The sequence below is a fragment of the Porites lutea genome, chromosome 9 (assembly GCF_958299795.1).
Source record: "Porites lutea chromosome 9, jaPorLute2.1, whole genome shotgun sequence".
In the NCBI taxonomy this organism is placed as follows: Eukaryota; Metazoa; Cnidaria; class Anthozoa; order Scleractinia; family Poritidae; genus Porites; species Porites lutea.
This window is the reverse complement of record NC_133209.1, coordinates 2,298,976-2,317,717: the sequence shown is the minus strand read 5'-3', so window position 1 is coordinate 2,317,717 and position 18,742 is coordinate 2,298,976. Positions and strand designations below refer to the sequence as shown.

Genomic DNA, 18,742 nt, shown 5'->3' with positions numbered 1-18,742 from the left:
TTAGTGTTGGAATACGTGCTTTTCTGCAAGAGTCACACAGCCGTTTGTTTAAATACTTTCATCGTCATACACGTACATGTGCTGTGGTTTTCTTTTAAATAAAAATTCAACAAGTGGGATGAAAAAAGGGCTTGACTTTCTGTCGATTTGTAAGTAACCGCGGCTAGCAATGACTGAGAATCTTAAGAATGCTATTCTCATTCTTTTCATTCCTCTAATTTCGGAATCATATATCGTGCCCATCGCAACAATTTTCAATCAGCCAATATTTATATAGAATCCGTTGATACCTCTTTTGATATTCAAAATTTCGTGAATTATTGTAAAAATGTGCTACAGCCGTAACGATTTTTGGGGGCATAAATATGTCTTCGTGGGAAAGGACTTCATTAAAAACGATTTTACAAATATGATGTATCTTTTTTTCAAAAAAATATATATTAGTAATTGTAATTAGAAATTCTTTTAATATCGATTTATATTTTACCGTGAAATATTTTAAATTCCTGCAATATCTTTGCTCGAACCCCCAACAGTTGGCGTTTGCGTGGGATTGTTCCTAAATCACTTATGTACTCAGTGGACTGGAAGTGTTGACAAACTATCAAACTAGTGATAAATAACAAAACATTCTTAACAAGAAAGATCAGTAACACTTTTACAGACAGGCTACCTAACAATTACACACAAAAGTTATGATAACCAACAATATTTCTGGTTAATTATGTCCTAGTAGGCCGCTACGCTTTATTTGGAACCCTTAAATCAAAGTTCAACAATGCATCAAGAGGAAATAACGGAGTTTTGGATATGCATCTCAAAAAGACACTTGGAGGCCAGCAAAAACCTCTGCAAAAACCGCGAAAGGGGCTGGAAAAAATATTGGAAACGTGGATAGGAACCAAGCCCTAAAATCCACCACTTTTCCTATTAGGGCCAACCTCTATTTATTTAAAAATACTAATTCCTTCCTGAACGCCTTTAACACACAACTGCTTAAAGAAATGCAATAGCGAACGGAAACCAATTTTCTTTTAATGCTACCCAACCAATGAGAATTTTCAAGTATGTGTAACGCAAACTGTGACAAGTGGAATTAGCTATTATACTTTTACGCTCATTTTTGTCAACATTTTTATCCCTCGCCTTCGTTTAAAGCAAGTGAAATTTTCACGAGCATAAACATAAGCTTATATTTGTAAGTATCATATGTAATATGGGTATAACATAATTGCGCTGACAGGGGACCAAAGGTTATCTATTTAAGGTTCAGAGTTTTCCCAGGTTTTCGACAATAATACCCGCTAGAATCCTTCTTGCTGTTAAAGTTTGAGTTCTTTTTTGTGATAAGATTTTCAGACATCTTCATTCGCCTGCAGGGGATTCGAAACATTTTAAAACTTGGACGCCATCTTGTCACTGAAACTACAGAACGTTGCCATGAAAATTTTGTAATTTCTTATATAAAATTATTGTCACCCATGATATTATCATAAAAAGTGATGTGATGGCATTTTTATATGATACAGGTTAAGAGAAAAGGCAGTGTAAACCTTTTTCTGTATGGTAAAGAATAATGAAACTAATCGGAAATATAGGGCCAAATTTATGAAGCGACTTGGCTACTATTTTCGAATCCTTAAACAATAGCTACACTACTAAAGTATGTGGCAAAAAAATAGAAAATAAATTGGTCCCATTTTGACCCAAAACCTTGTGTCCCTTAGTTTGTCGAGAGTGACTGTCAGAATCCAATAGCCGGATTAATAATGGCAATGGCGCTGCGCACAGTTGAGTAGCAAGCACTTACAGTAGTCTACGTGGTAGGCGTTCGAAATGGAACAAGAAGGATATTTTCAGGATCACGCGCCTCAAATCCCCTTTTCCGTCCCTTTCGAACGCTGCCACAAAAGCTATACACTACAGCTCTGAGCAAGACCAATCGACAAATTTTAGCCTCAAAACTTACGATGAGTACAGCCCCTAAATCCAAAATCCAGCTAACAAATGATTAAAACACAATCTTTATTAATACAATAAAATGCTTACCACGCCAAACACTTGGCTTTACAGTATTTCTTTTATAAAAAGAAACATTAGTTAAGGTTTAAGTAATGAAACACACGTTAATCTTTTCTGATGATAAACAAGACCGTCTAAATTAAGAAGTTAGACAGGTTCAAATTTATCTCATGGGATAAATCGACAAGACCAATCGACAAATTTCACCCTCAAAACTTACGATGAGTACCGTGATGAGTACTGACCCTAAATCGAAAATCCAGCTAACAAATGGTTAAAACACACTCTTTATTAATACAATAAAATGCTTACCACGCCAAACACTTGCATTAGTTAAGGTTTAAGTAATGAAACACACGTTAACCTTTTCTGTTGATAAACAAGACCGTTTAAATTAAGAAGTCAGACAGGTTCAAATTTATCTCATGGGATATCCGTTACGATAAGTCAGGCAAAATAGAATTAGAGGCAGGAATAGTAATCGCGAAATAAAACCATACCTAAAGGCTGGTTTCAAATGTCGACTGGAGGTCTGACTTTTAAGGAGAGAGTACATCGTCTTTCCTGTGGCTTTTACGGGCTGGCCAAATATGGAAAATATTTGTAAGGACGGCTCCATTTGCCCTCCACCCTGTTTTATTCAGACTAGGCATTTTAAGGCCCGGAAACTAGTGAGAAACTCCTAATGGAACTTGCTACCTGCCTAATCTGTGAATGCTAACAGCTAAGGTATATTCCGAAGGTGTACTGGCATAATCATATGCGACGATATAGTTTATATGAATGGCATCAGCATTAGGGAACCTTAAGATTCGAAGACGACGGTGGGCAATGAGAAAGTGAATAAAGCAATAGGTTTAATAAGAAACACGACAATTTTGCACGTGCAGCACTACAGCTCTTTTTGGTACATCTCTTTGCCGTTCTTGACGGCCACGTCGTGAAATTTCCTTACACTACGTTTCACGGAGGGCGTGAACACATGACGAAGTATTTTTCTTTTTCTATGAACTTGAGTGCGCTTCTTAGGAATTCGATATTCAACTTCTGGGAAATCAACCTACATTTAACTTTTTTAGCCAGTTGGAATAAAAGCTATACAAAGTTTGAAAAAACGTAAATAAATTTTGGTAGTGACGTTTTCTCTGCCGTGGTCGTCTTCGTTAATTACTGAAGGTCCCTGTTATCACACTCAAAATTGTAACCGAGGAGAAACCGATTAAAGTGGTCATGGCTAAATTCAAAGCGGCGGTTGCAGTTTAACACTCGTTTAAAAAGAATTATTTCAACTGCGCCAAAAAATTGGGCGTACAATTGTTCTTTTATAAAAAGAAACTTTTCAGTTACAAACGCTCTCATGATGTCTTTAGCTCCGAAATGTTTTTGTCATTCTTTGGCTATTTCTGTTCTCATTAAGAGGAGTGTGCGTTCCAGCAGGTCTACAAAGTAAGCTTCCTGCTGTTTCGTTTTGGGCTGGGTGACAACACCCAGCAACTGAAACAGAGTTTCCAGAAGAACATTTTTCAGTGAACTTTCACTGGCTTGGATTGTTTCATCAAACCACATTTTAAACGTCGGAGATGGCGGAGGAGTGGAATACATCTCATCTATGTAACAGTCTGGCAGATCAACCTGGGTCTGATCACGAGATGCCGGCTGGGACATTGGTTTAAATCCCTGTTGGTCTGACAAATCAAGTGTAGAATTCGCGCGATAAACCTTTGATGGTGGGCCGAGGGACTTGTCAATGGATTCACCCCTCAACAATCTTTTCTTTGTACCTAACTGCTGATATCGGGTCTTTATAGGTTCTGTTTTAGATGGAACACTACTTCTTTTCTTAAGGCTTGATTGCTGAGGTGGGGCACTCTTTGGTGGTTGAAATTCTAAACCACCCAAGATTGACCGTTTGGTGCACTCTAAATCAATTACGCTCTTTTTTACACTTGCAGCCTCGTCGACTATTGGAGGATTTTCTGCCGCAACCGAACTCACTTCCTGATCCGAAGAAGGAATATGTTTTAGACCAGTAGCTGTCCCATCAGGTGAAATTTTTGATGTTTGTGTGACAGGCACTAGAGGAAAAGAGAAATCGGAGACGCTGTCGTTGACATTATTGTCACCTGCCTCTTTTAGAAGAACCTGGTTAACTTGCTCACACCCCAAATCAACTACCGCTTCAGTCGCTTTCTCTAGTTCGTCCATCAACATCTGCTGCTGCGTGGCTACCTTGGCTTGGAAGCAAAATGGTACATTACAGTAGTAATTTCTACAGGAATTGGAATGAGTAGCTGCCAGAGTCTTCATTCCTTGACATATGTGACACTGTTCACCCTTTTCACAGTGCTGTGCATGTCTCAGGGTAAGCTTCAAGTTAACACAAAGAGGACGCACGCACTTTGGATCCACACAGTCCAATGCGTGTGGCAGGAAACTCTGTAGCTCATCTTGCCATGCTTGCCCGGTTGAGGACATCGTTTTTTACTTAGCTGCTAAGTTAATACAATTGTCCGTCAAGCACCTAACCAATATAATCTGCGAAACAAAATTTCTGTTAATAAACAAACCACTTCAGTAAACTATTTACCACATTACTTAATGGACTGCCGCTAATACTGTACAGAAGGAGCCCCAAGGCCAAGTTCGTAACATGAAGAGACGGAAAAGAAATTGGCAAGTCCGGACAATTGACACCCCGCCCACGTGCATGTTTGCAATTACACCTGGTTAGGAAAGGATGCTTGTTTGGTATGTCGGCAGCGAATATCAGGCATTCATTCTGATTAGTAGTGTGCGCCGGGGTGAGGTTTATCTCCATAAGAAATTTTTAATATTGCTAATGGAAATTGAACGAAAGCAAAGAACGTCCGAGAATGTGGATTCGGTTCACGCTTGACGAGTAACAAAGAGTGTCATCCTTTTAACGACGTTCGTAAGCCCAATATTATTCTCCATAATTTATCTCTTTTATTGTTCGATACGGATCACTAGGACTTGACCATGCCTGAAGGCTAGGCATACACCCGACCGTTTTGCAGAATTCAGTAAATGTTTTCCCTCCTACGCGAGCAGCCCAGATTCCAAATACAAATACACTTAACTGCACAATTAAAACAACAGTGTTAGTTGTAAACACAGCATAGTGAAACTTACTGTGACAAGAAATCGAATTCATTCTTCGCCTGATACCTGACCGTATACGGTTAATACTGAATTTTAAACAACAAAGCAAACAGCGAATTGTGATCAAAGTAAACTAGGAGTGAAACGCCTCACAGTGCTTTGGGGCGCAAGAACACATCATGTTCGCTGAGTAAACAAAACGTACAAACATAAAAAAGAAAAAGGCGAAAAAGCTAAAAGTCAATCAAGCATCTTAAATTATTAGATAAAGGAGAATATGGTGCACTTCGTTTTCTTCAACAGTCATATTATCAGTCACATTAGCCACTCAAGAAACACTGTGCATATTGGCGATTTCTTTGTTTTTATAGTGCATGATCACTCCAGCCTTACCTAGTATTGCAGTATTAAAAAAAAATCTCCTAGATCAAATGACTTTTTAACATACTACGTATTGCTACTAATACTTTATACTAAGTATTAAAAGTAAATTTTAAAATGTTAATTTACAGAAGCCACTAATTCCGATAATCTCAGCTTAGAGGTGTCAAATCGTACAATCAACATTACTTACCCAGTACGATGCTTGAGTACCTCCAAAATGTTGAACTGGGTAGGATTCGTAATAATGCAACGTTGGTTTTCTTTTGGAAAGAAAAACGTTCGACTGTGCGTCTCTTACTGCCTTTCTTTAAATGTTCTCCTATCAACAATGTGAGAATAAACTTTTAATCAGGGATTTGTAGCAAAGTTCATTTAATTGCAGCTTCCGGTGGGGGTGTACCCGGCAAGGTATTAGTGAATTTGCTAAGTGGAACTTTCTTGATTCGTTGTTCCCAGTCCCCCTATTCTATAGTCCTTTACTGAGTTACGTTTCTACGCTTGACCAGCTTACATTTTTTTGTTTATATCTAATCCCTTTTTTCACGGTAACTCAGCCACTTTTATTACATTCCATTCATTTCTTCTGTTTTTATGTGGCGGCATGTTAGTAGAAGGCATCAGTTCACAATGTGAACTCTTTTCATGTATTTTAGTTTTATTGTGATGCTTTAGCTATGCATTTTAACGACATCATTAGTTGTTAAGTTAAACATATCAGCGACTTGGCGATAATGACGGTCAAGTACAGTTCGATCAAACACTTTTCGAGAAGATCACAGATCGACAGCACTGTCTCGTGCGAGTACATGAATTACTGTGTTTATTGTCTCCAATCCCTTAGAATTTTGGTTGCGTTGGAATGCTTAGGAAGAAACGTCTCCAAAAACTGCATGAAAGAGAAAGGGGCGAAGATATTTGAAAGTGAGTTGCAATACCGGCTGGTAGAGTTCAAATGTTTGCAGAGTCCCAATTTTTTCCCAGTTTGCAGAGTCGTTCAAGTGTCCTAATAACAAAGACTCAGTTAGAGACTTCCTTTTATATGGTCCTTTTTGACACAGACATCTTTGTTCTCTGTATGACCGAATGAACCAGTGTTCGTAGAACTTTTGCCGATGCTGTTTTCCTTTCAGAGCTGTTTAAACACATGTTGCTTCGCATTACTACCAGAGTTCACGAAGCCAAATCGCTGAAGAGTTCTTTGCCCCTTTAAGCAAACTAAGCAAATTTATAATTGTCGTTCACAGCTGTATTTCATTTAGTTACACGACCAAAATCATTTGTTAAGGAAAATTAAAATCTGCTTTTGTAAAGCATAGACTGCAAATTTTATTCATTTAAGGACTGTTTACTCAATGCAGGGTACGGTCAATGATCAACCCGGGAGATCATCCGTGTGAAACCGGATTACTGAAAAACAAACGTCCTCGCTGGCAGCTTTTAAAAGGAGTTTGGTTTGAACAAGTTTTTGCCCGCAATTAAAGAGTAGTGTTGGAATACGTGCTTTTCTCCAAGATTTACACAACCGTTTGTTTAAAGACACGTACATGTGCTGTGGGTTTCTTTTAATTAAAAGGTTCCCAGTGAATTCAATAAAAGGGGAGGAAAAAAGGGCTTAGACTTTCGGGCGATTTGTAAGTAAATCTAGCAATGACTGAGAATCTTAAGAATGCTATTCTCATTCTTTTTTATATAGAATCCGTTGTTACTTCTTTTGATATTCGAAATTTCGTGAATTATCGCCTAAATGCGCTACAGCCGTAACGTTTTTTGAGAGATAAATTTTTCTTCGTGAGAAAGGATTTCATTAAAAACGATTTTACTAATATGATGTATCTTTTTTCAAAAAAAATATATTAGTAATTGTAATTAGAAATTCTTTTAATATCGATTTATATTTTACCGTGAAATATTTTAAATTCCTGCCATATCTTTGCTTGAACCCCCAACAGTTGGCGTTCAGTTGCGTGGGATTGTTCCTAAATCATTTATGTACTCAGTGGACTGGAAGTGTTGGCAAACTATCAAACTAGTGATAAATAACAAAGCATTCTTAACAAGAAAGATCAGTAACACTTTTATAGACAGGCTACCCAACAATTACACACAGAAGTTATGATAACCAAGAATATTTCTGGTTAATTATGTCCTAGCAGGCTGCTACGCTTTATTTGCAACCCTCAAATCAAAGTTCAACAATGCATCAAGAGGAAATAACGGAGTTTTGGATATGCATCTAAAAAAGACACTTGGAGGCCAGCAAAAACCTCTGCAAAAACCGCGAAAGGGGCTGGAAAAAATATTGGAAACGTGGATAGGAACCAAGCCCTAAAATCCACCACTTTTCCTATTAGGGCCAACCTCTATTTATATTTAAAAAAACTACAGAACGTTGCCATGAAATTTTTGTAATTTCTTATATAAAATTATTGTCACGCATGATATTATTATAAAAAGTGATGTGATGGCATTTTTATATGATACAAGTTAAGAGAAAAGGCAGTGTAAACCTTTTTCTGTATGGTAAAGAGCAGCAAAATATAATGAAAATAATCGGAAATAAAGGGCCAAATTTATGAAGCGACTTGGCTACTATTTTCGAACCCTTAAACAATAGCTACACTACTAAAGTATGTGGCAAAAAAATAGAAAATAAATTGGTCCCATTTTGACCCAAAACCTTGGGTCCCGTAGTTTGTCGAGAGTGACTGCAGTCAGAATCCAATAGCCGGATTAATAATGGCAATGGCGCTGCGCACAGTTGAGTAGCAAGCACTTACAGTAGCCTACGTGGTAGGCGTTCGAAATGGAACAAGAAGGATATTCTCACGATCACGCACCCCAAATCCCCTTTTTCTTCCCTTTGGAACGCTGCCACAAAAGCTATACACTACAGCTCTGAGCAAGACCAATCGACAAATTTCACCCTCAAAACTTACGATGAGTACTGACCCTAAATCCAAAATCCAGCTAACAAATGATTAAAACACACTCTTTATTAATACAATAAAATGCTTACCACGCCAAACACTTGGCTTTACAGTATTTCTTTTATAAAAAGGAACATTAGTTAAGGTTTAAGTAATGAAACACGAGTTAACCTTTTCTGTTGATAAACAAGACCCTTTAAATTAAGAAGTCAGACAGGTTCAAATTTATCTCATGGGATATCTGTTACGATAAGTCAGGCAAAATAGAATTAGAGGCAGGAGTAGTAATCGTGAAATAAAACCATACCTAAAGGTTGGTTTCAAATGTCGACTGGAGGTCTGACTTTTAAGGAGAGAGTACACCGTCTTTCCTGTGGCTTTTACGGGCGGGAGATGTGGAAAATATTTGTAAGGACGGCTCCATTTGCCCTCCACCCTGTTTTATTCAGACTAGGCATTTTAAGGCCCGGAAACTAGTGAGAAACTCCTAGTGGAACTTGCTACCTGCCTAATCTGTGAAAGCTGACAGCTAATGTATGATTCCGAAGGTTTACTGGCATAATGATATGTAGCCTCCCACGCAAACGACCTTAGGGGTTCGTCAAGCGTTCCTGATTGCGTGACGAACCCGTAAGAGCGTCTGCGTGGGAGGCTAAATCATATGAGGCAAATATATAGTTTATATGAATGGCATTAGCATTAGGGACCTTAAGATCCGAAGACGACGGTGGGCAATGAGAAAGTGAATAAAGCAATAGGTTTAATAAGAAACACGACAATTTTGCACGTTCAGTACTACAGCTCTTTTTGGTACATCTCTTTGCCGTTCCTGACGGCCACGTCGTGAAATTTCCTTACACTACGTTTCACGGAGGGCGTGAACACATGACGAAGTATTTTTCTTTTCTGAACTTGGGTGCGCTTCTCAGGAAATCAACCTACATTTAACTTTTTAGCCAGTTGGAATAAAAGCTACACAAAGTTTGAAAAAACGTAAATAAATTTTGATAGTGACGTTTTCTCTGCCGTCGTCGTCTTCGTTAATTACTGAAGGTCCCTGTTATCACACTCAAAATTGTAACCGAGGAGAGACCGATTAAAGTGGTCATAGCTAAATTCAAAGCGGCGGCTGCAGTTTAACACTAATTTTTAAAAAAATATTTCAACTGCGCCAAAAAATTGGGCGTACGATTTTTCTTTTATAAAAAGAAACTTTTCAGTTACAAACACTCTCATGATGTCTTTAGCTCCGAAATGTTTTCGTCATTCTTTGGCTATTTCTGTTCTCATTAAGAGGAGTGTGCGTTCCAGCAGGTCTACAAAGAAAGCTTCCTGCTGTCTCGTTTTGGGCTGGGTGACAACACCCAGTAACTGAAACAGTGTTTCCAGAAGAACATTTTTCAGTGAACTTTCACTGGCTTGCATTGTTTCATCAAACCACATTTTAAACGTCGGAGACGGCGGAGGAGTGGAATACATCTCATCTATGTAACAGTCTGGCAGATCAACCTGGGTCTGATCACGAGATGCCGGCTGGGACATTGGTTTAAATCCCTGTTGGTCTGACAAATCAAGTGTAGAATTCGCGCGATAAACCTTTGACGGTGGGCCGAGGGACTTGTCAATGGATTCACCCCTCGACAATCTTTTTTTTGTACCTAGCTGCTGATATCGGGTTTTTGTACGTTCTGTTTTGGATGGAACAGTAGGTCTTTTCCTGTGCCTTGATTGCTGAGGTGGGGCACTCCGAGTTGATGGTTCAAATTCTAAACCACCTAACATTGACCGTTCAGTTACGCTCTTTCTTACACTTGGAACCTCGGCGACTATTGGACGATTTTCTGCCGCAACCGAACTCACTTCCTGATCCGAAGAAGGAATATGTTTTAGACCAGTAGTTGTCCCATCAGGTGAAATTGTTGATATTTGTGTGACAGGCGCTAGAGGAAAAGAGAAATCGGAGACGCTGTCGTTGACATTATTGTCACCTGCCTGTTTTAGAAGAACCTGGCTAACTTGCTCACACCCCAAATCAACTACCGCTTCAGTCGCTTTCTCTAGTTCGTCCATCAACATCTGCTGCTGCGTGGCTACCTTGGCTTGGAAGCAAAATGGTACATTACAGTAATAATTTCTACAGGAATTGGAATGAGTGGCTGCCAGAGTCTTCATTCCTTGACATATGTGACACTGTTCACCCTTTTCACAGTGCTGTGCATGTCTCAGGGTAAGCTTCAAGTTAACACAAAGAGGACGCACGCACTTTGGATCCACACAGTCCAATGCGTGTGGCAGGAAACTCTGTAGCTCATCTTGCCATGCTTTCCCAGTTGAGGACATTGTTTTTTACTTAGCTGCTAAGTTAACACAAATTTCCGTCGAGCACCTAACCAATATAATCTGCGAAACAAAATTTCTGTTAATAAACAAACCACTTCAGTAAACTCTTTACCACCTAACTTAATGGACTGCCGCTAATACTGTACAGAAGGAGCCCCAAGGCCAAGTTCGTCACATGAAGAGACGGAAAAGAAATTGGCAAGTTCGGACAATTGACACCCCGCCCAGGTGTATGCGATTACACCTGATGAGGAAAGGATGCTTGTTTGATATTTCGGCTGCGAATATCAGGCATTCATTCCGATTAGTAGTGTGTGCCGGGGTAAGGTTTATCTCCATAAGAAATTTTTAATATTGCTAATGGAAATTGAACGAAAGCAAAGAACGTCCGAGAATGTGGATTCGGTTCACGCTTGACCAGTAACAAAGAGTGTCATCCTGTTAACGACGTTCGTAAGCCCAATATTATTCTCCATAATTTATCTCTTTTATTGTTCGATACGGATCACTAGGACTTCACCATGCCTGAAGGCTAGGCATACACGCGACTGTTTTGCAGAATTCAGTAAATGTTTTCCCTCCTACGCGAGCAGCCCAGATTCCAAATACAAATACACTTCACTGCAGAATTAAAACAACAGTGTTAGTTGTAAACACAGTATAGTGAAACTTACTGTGACAAGAAATCGAATTCATTCTTCGCCTGATACTTGACCGGATACGGTTAATACTGAATTTTAAACAACAAAGCAAACAGCGAATTTTGATCAAAGTAAACTAGGAATGAAACACCTCACAGTGCTTTGGGGTGCAAGAACACATCATGTTCGCTGAGTAAACAAAACGTACAAACAAATAATAAAGTCATGCTAAATTTTTTCCGTTATCCGACTGACATAAAAAAGAAAAAGCAGAAAAAGCTAAAAGTCAATCAAGCATCTTAAATTGTTAGATAAAGGAGAATATGGTGCACTTCGTTTTCTTCAACAGTCATATTATCAGTCACATTAGCCACTCAAGAAGCACTGTGCATATTAGCGATTTCTTTGTTTTTATAGTGCATGATCACTCCAGCCTTACCTAGTATTGCAGTATTAAAAAAAATCTCCTTGCTACTAATACTTTAATACTAAGTATTAAAAGTAAATTTTAAAATGTTAATTTACAGAAGCCACTAATTCCGATAATCTCAGCTTAGAGGTGTCAAATCGTACAATCAACATTACTTACCCAGTACGATGCTTGAGTACCTCCAAACTGTTGAACTGGGTAGGATTCGTAATAAAAAGCAACGTTGGTTTGGTTTTCTTTTGGAAAGAAAAACGTACGACTGTGCGTCTCTTACTGCCTTTCTTTAAATGTTCTCCTTCGAATTTTCTATCGACAATGTGAGAATAAACTTTTTAGCAGGGATTTATAGGACAGTTCATTTAATTGCAGCTTCCGGTGGGGGTGTACCCGGCTATTAGTGAATTTGCTAAGTAGAACTTTCTTGATTCGTTGTTCCCAGTCCCCCTATTCTACAGTCCTTTAGTTACGTTTCTACGCTTGAGCAGCTTACATTTTTTTGTTTATATCTAATCCCTTTGTTCACGGTATGTCAGCCACTTTTATTACATTCCATTCACTTCTTCTGTTAGTATGTGGCGGCATGTTAGTAGAAGGCATCAGTTCACAATGTGAACTCTTTTCATGTATTTTAGTTTTCTTGTGATGCTTTAGCTATGCATTGTAACGACATCGTTAGTTGTTAAGTTAAACATATCAGCGACTTGGCGATAATTACGGTCAAGTACAGTTCGATCAAACACTTTTCGAGAAGACAGGGGCACCCAACGAGGATATAGTTCAAAACCACTTACCATATCATTGTTGAACGTATTTTAGTATTCAGACGGTAGATATAGGCATATTTTTATCCCCTAAAAACTTTTCATCTGTTCGGATTTCCTAGCTGAAAATCTAGTGATCCGAAAATTATAGGGATAAAAACTTACCTTCTCGAAAATTTCAGCCAGGAAAAGGCTCCCGAAAATTCTAGGTGGCCTTTTTAAGGGACAAAATCCGATAAAAATGAGTAATTATACCATTTTGTAGATGTTCGAAAACCCTAGGAGAGGGAGGCAAGCAAAGCTAAGCAAGAAATTTTACAACAAATGCTCCGAAAATTCTAGATCTCAAATCGTCTTCCGAACAGATATTTTCCCGAAAATTGCCGTTGGGTGCCCCTGGAGAAGATCACAGATCGACAGCACTGTCTCGTGCGAGTACATGAATTACTGTGTTTGTTGTCTCAAATCCCTTAGAATTTTGGTTGCGTTGGAGTGCTTAGGAAGAAACTTCTCCGAAAACTGCATGAAAGAGAAAGGGGCGAAGATATTTGAAAGTGAGTTGCAATACCGGCTGGTAGAGTTGAAATGTTTGCAGAGTCCCAAGGAGCGTTCAAGTGTCCTAATAACAAAGACTCAGTTAGAGACTTCCTTTTATATGGTCCTTTTTGACACAGAGACCTTTGTTCTCTGTATGACCGAATGAACCAGTGTTCGCAGAACTTTTGCCGATGCTGTTTTCCTTTCAGAGCTGTTTAAACACATGTTGCTAATGCATTACTACCAGAGTTCACGAAGCTAAATCACTGAAGAGTTCTTTGCCCCTTTAAGCAAACTAAGCAAATTTATCATTGTCGTTCACAGCTGTATTTCATTTAGTTACACGACCAAAATCATTTGTTAATTAAGGAAAATTAAAATCTGCTTTTGTAAAGCATAGACTGCAAATTTTATTCTTTTAAGGACTGTTTACTCAATGCAGGGTACGGTCAATGATCAACCCGGGAGATCATCCGTGTGAAACCGGATTACTGAAAAACAAACGTCCTCGCTGGCAGCTTTTAAAAGGAGTTTGGTTTGAACAAGTTTTTGCCCGCAATTAAAGAGTAGTGTTGGAATACGTGCTTTTCTCCAAGATTTACACAACCGTTTGTTTAAAGACACGTACATGTGCTGTGGGTTTCTTTTAATTAAAAGGTTCCCGGTGAATTCAATAAGTGGGAAGAAAAAAGGGCTTAGACTTTCGGGCGATTTGTAAGTAAATCTAGCAATGACTGAGAATCTTAAGAATGCTATTCTCATTCTTTTTTATATAGAATCCGTTGTTACTTCTTTTGATATTCGAAATTTCGTAAATTTTCGCCTAAATGTGCTACAGCCGTAACGTTTTTTTGAGAGATAAATTTTTCTTCGTGAGAAAGGATTTCATTAAAAACCGGATTTTACTAATATGATGTATCTTTTTTCAAAAAAAATATATTAGTAATTGTAATTAGAAATTCTTTTAATATCGATTTATATTTTACCGTGAAATATTTTAAATTCCTGCAATATCTTTGCCTGAACCCCCAACAGTTGGCGTTCAGTTGCGTGGGATTGTTCCTAAATCATTTATGTACTCAGCGGACTGGAAGTGTTGGCAAACTATCAAACTAGTGATAAATAACAAAGCATTCTTAACAAGAAAGATCAGTAACACTTTTATAGACAGGCTACCCAACAATTACACACAGAAGTTATGATAACCAAGAATATTTCTGGTTAATTATGTCCTAGCAGGCTGCTACGCTTTATTTGCAACCCTAAAATCAAAGTTCAACAATGCATCAAGAGGAAATAATGGAGTTTTGGATATGCATCTAAAAAAGACACTTGGAAGCCAGCAAAAACCTCTGCAAAAACCGCGAAAGGGGCTGGAAAAAATATTGGAAACGTGGATAGGAACCAAGCCCTAAAATCCACCACTTTTCCTATTAGGGCCAACCTCTATTTATTTAAAAATACTAATTCCTTCCTGAACGCCTTTAACATACAACTGCTATTCAACCGATGATAATTTTTAAGTATGTGTAACGCAAACTGTGACAAGTGGAATTAGCTATTATACTTTTACGCTCATTTTTGTCAACAATTTTATCCCTCGCCTTTAAAGCAAGTGAAATTTTCACGAGCATAAACATTAGATTATATTTGTTAATACCATATGGGTATAACATAATTGCGCTCACAGGTGACCAAAGGTTACACGTATCCATTTAAGCTTCAGAGTTTTCTTAGGTTTTCGACAATAATACCCACCAGAATCCTTCTAGCCGTTAAAGTTTGAGTTCTTTTTTGTGATAAGATTTTCTGACATCTTCATTCGCCTGTAGGGGATATGATTCGAAACATTTTAAAACTTGGACGCCATCTTGTCGCTGAAACTACTGGAACGTTGCCATGAAAATTTTGTAATTTCTTATATAAAATTATTGTCACCCATGATATTATTATAAAAAGTGATGTGATGGCATTTTTATATGATACAGGTTAAGAGAAAAGGCAGTGTAAACCTTTTTCTGTATGGTAAAGAGCAGCAAAAATATAATGAAAATAATCGGAGATATAGGGCCAAATTTATGAAGCGACTTGGCTACTAATTTTGAATCCTTAAACAATAGCTACACTACTAAAGTATGTGGCAAAAAAAAAAAATAATAAATTGGTCCCATTTTGACCCAAAACCTTGGGTCCCATAGTTTGTCGAGAGTGACTGCAGTCAGAATCCAATAGCCGGATTAATAATGGCAATGGCGCTGCGCACAGTTGAGTAGCAAGAACTTACAGTAGCCTACGTGGTAGGCGTTCGAAATGGAACAAGAAGGATATTCTCACGATCACGCACCCCAAATCCCCTTTTTCTTCCCTTTGGAACGCTGCCACAAAAGCTATACACTAGAGCTCTAAGCAAGACCAATCGACAAATTTCACCCTCAAAACTTACGATGAGTACTGACCCTAAATCCAAAATCCAGCTAACAAATGGATAAAACACACTCTTTATTAATACAATAAAATGCTTACCACGCCAAACACTTGGCTTTACAGTATTTCTTTTATAAAAAGAAACATTAGTTAAGGTTTAAGTAATGAAACACACGTTAACCTTTTCTGGTGATAAACAAGACCGTTTAAATTAACAAGTCAGACAGGTTCAAATTTATCTCATGGGAAATCCGTTACGATAAGTCAGGCAAAATAGAATTAAAGTGAGGAATAGTAATCGTGAAATAAAACCATACCTAAAGGTTGGTTTCAAATGTCGACTGAAGGTCTCACTTTTAAGGAGAGAGTACACCGTCTTTCCTGTGGCTTTTACGGGCGGGAGATATGGAAAATAGTTGTAAGGACGGCTCCATTTGCCCTTCACCCTGCTTTATAAAGACTAGGCATTTTAAGGCCCGGAAACTAGTGAGAAACTCCTAGTGGAACTTGCTACCTATCTAATCTGTGAAAGCTGACAGCTAATGTATGATTCCGAAGGTGTACTGGCATAATGATATGTAGCCTCCCACGCAAACAATCTTAGGGACCGGTCATTATTTATCACCTGGGGGGGGTCGGAGGATTTTGGGGGGGATCACTTGATTTTTAGGAGGACAGAGGGGGGGATCAGTCGTAACTGAGAGCCCAAAAGGGGGGGATCACTGAAAATTTTGGAAGGATTCAGAGGGGGGACCACTCAAATCTGCTTGAACCATGCCAGTTTGAAAGCATACAACATAAATGTGCCCATTCTGCTGGGAGATGATAGCATTTGCAATCTCAATTTGTTCTAACACAACTTTATTTAAGAAACGGAAGTCTGTCACACTGGCGAATGTGTGTATTTCAATTTATATCGAGAAAGCTTTGTTTTAACGTTTTTATATTTTTCCTTTTATATTGTGCTCATGACTTAGCTAATATTCATCTTTAAACATGACGGGTGAATTCTAAATTGTGAACTATATAAACTTCTGATAACTAAAACATTGTAAAAAGCGTGTTTGTTTGTTTTTTCTGAGTTAAATACGTACCGAAATGCTTCAGAAAACAGTAAGGCCGAAATACCCGGTGCGGCATATCTTAGTAAAATAGAGTGTTTTATTGAGGACCACTACTTCCGAAGAGAGCTCTTTTTTGAATTTTGTCGGGATGCCTGCAATAAGCAAAGCGATGCAAGCTCCACACTCTGTTCCTGGTGTACCAACAACAGATGGGTGGGACCAGTAACAGAAAGAATCCCTCAGCCTGTGCCAGACAAGCAAAATCCCGGGCACTTTATGGATGTGTACGAAACGCCGACAACAGGTCGTGCTCCAGACGATTATCAACCGAGGAAATGTCTGAAGGACTTGTACGAACAAAACGCCATCTCTGCGGGCAATCCAAATACCATCGCTGCTTTCTGTGCAACCTATAGTGTCGAGGAAAAGCATGTCATTGAATACCTAGGCCATCTAAATGATATCAACATCAGGAAGGATATTAGAACAAGAGAGGCTAAGGAGAAAAAAAGGTTAGAAGAGGAACTAACATACAAGGACTACCAGTGGGGCATACTTATTGAGAATGGCAAAGTTGAAAAGCTGAAGGTGAGACAGCTCGACCTGTACCTTAAGGAACATGGCCTGACCACTGTTGGTATAAAGCTGGACAAGATAAAGGCAATTCGCTACCATTACTATCGACAGAGAAGTCCAGGCAACGGGAATGAGTTGTCCAGCAGTGAGGAAGAGAGTGAAGAATCAGATACGGAGTTAGATGATGACGAGGATAGCGAAGATGATCTTGTCATTGCTGATCTCGATGAACAGTCAACTGTTCGTATGCCAGTTTTAACTTTTGTACCAGATGACCAAATAGCTGAAGTTACTGTACAAGCAAACACTGGATGAAAAAAAAAGGAAAACAAAAAGAAAACAAACAAAAAAACGAACAAAAAAAAATCATAAAAATGTGAGCAAAGCTACAAAGGCTGATCTATTACACTATAGATGAAAGTAAAAAAGGAGACAGGAACAGTGGCCGATCCTAGCCCTTCCAGATGGCCGAATTGTCGCTAAATATGACCTGCTGATAGGGACTTGGCAGACTGCTATTTGGCACTCTAAAAAAAGTAACTTTGCAGTTTCAAGCACTGATTGCAGTTTCAAGCACTTTGCAGTTTTAAGCAAGATTGCTTGTATGTCAACTGAATTCAGATGTCTGGATCCAGACTAGAAAAAGACACGGATCAAGAGACACTTTTAAAAAAAGACTGCGCGATAACGGCTTTATTATGCTGTAAGTACATCATAGTTAGAAATACTACCTGTATATGAACGTTTAAGACACTAAATATACACGTCGAAAGGTGAATATGGGTACAAAGACATGGGGGGGGGGGATCACGAAAGTTATATATAGTTATGAGGGGGGATCACTTCAATAAAATAACATTTAAAGGGGGGATCGGCTAAATTTCATCGTGTTTAGCCCAAAATCCTCCGACCCCCCCCAGGCGATAAATAATGACCGGTCCCTTAGGGGTTCGTCACGCGTTCCTGATTGCGTGACGAACCCGTAAGAACGTCTGCGTGGGAGGCTAAATCATATGAGGCAAATATATAGTTTATATGAATGGCATTAGCATTAGGGACCTTAAGATTCGAAGACGACGGTGGGCAATGAGAAAGTGAATAAAGCAATAGGTTTAATAAGAAACACGACATTTTGCAAGTGCAGCACTACAGCTCTTTTTGGTACATCTCTTTGCCGTTCCTGACGGCCACGTCGTGAAATTTCCTTACACTACGTTTCACGGAGGGCGTGAACACATGACGAAGTATTTTTCTTTTCTGAACTTGGGTGCGCTTCTCAGGAAATCAACCTACATTTAACTTTTTAGCCAGTTAGAATAAAAGCTACACAAAGTTTGAAAAAACGTAAATAAATTTTGATAGTGACGTTTTCTCTGCCGTCGTCGTCTTCGTTAATTACTGAAGGTCCCTGTTATCACACTCAAAATTGTAACCGAGGAGAGACCGATTAAAGTGGTCATAGCTAAATTCAAAGCGGCGGTTGCAGTTTAACACTAATTTTTAAAAAAATATT

General features: G+C 38.7%; 1 protein-coding gene across 1 annotated transcript; it reads left to right on the top strand.

Annotated features, from left to right (window-relative positions):
- Window positions 1–15,923: 15,923 nt before the first annotated feature.
- Window positions 15,924–18,043, top strand: LOC140948121 (uncharacterized). Its single transcript, XM_073397347.1, has 2 exons — window positions 15,924–15,956; window positions 16,672–18,043. The coding sequence occupies exons 1-2, from the start codon at window positions 15,924–15,926 to the stop codon at window positions 17,542–17,544; spliced, it is 906 nt and encodes a 301-aa protein (XP_073253448.1). The 3' UTR covers window positions 17,545–18,043.
- The last annotated feature ends 699 nt before the right edge of the window (window positions 18,044–18,742 follow it).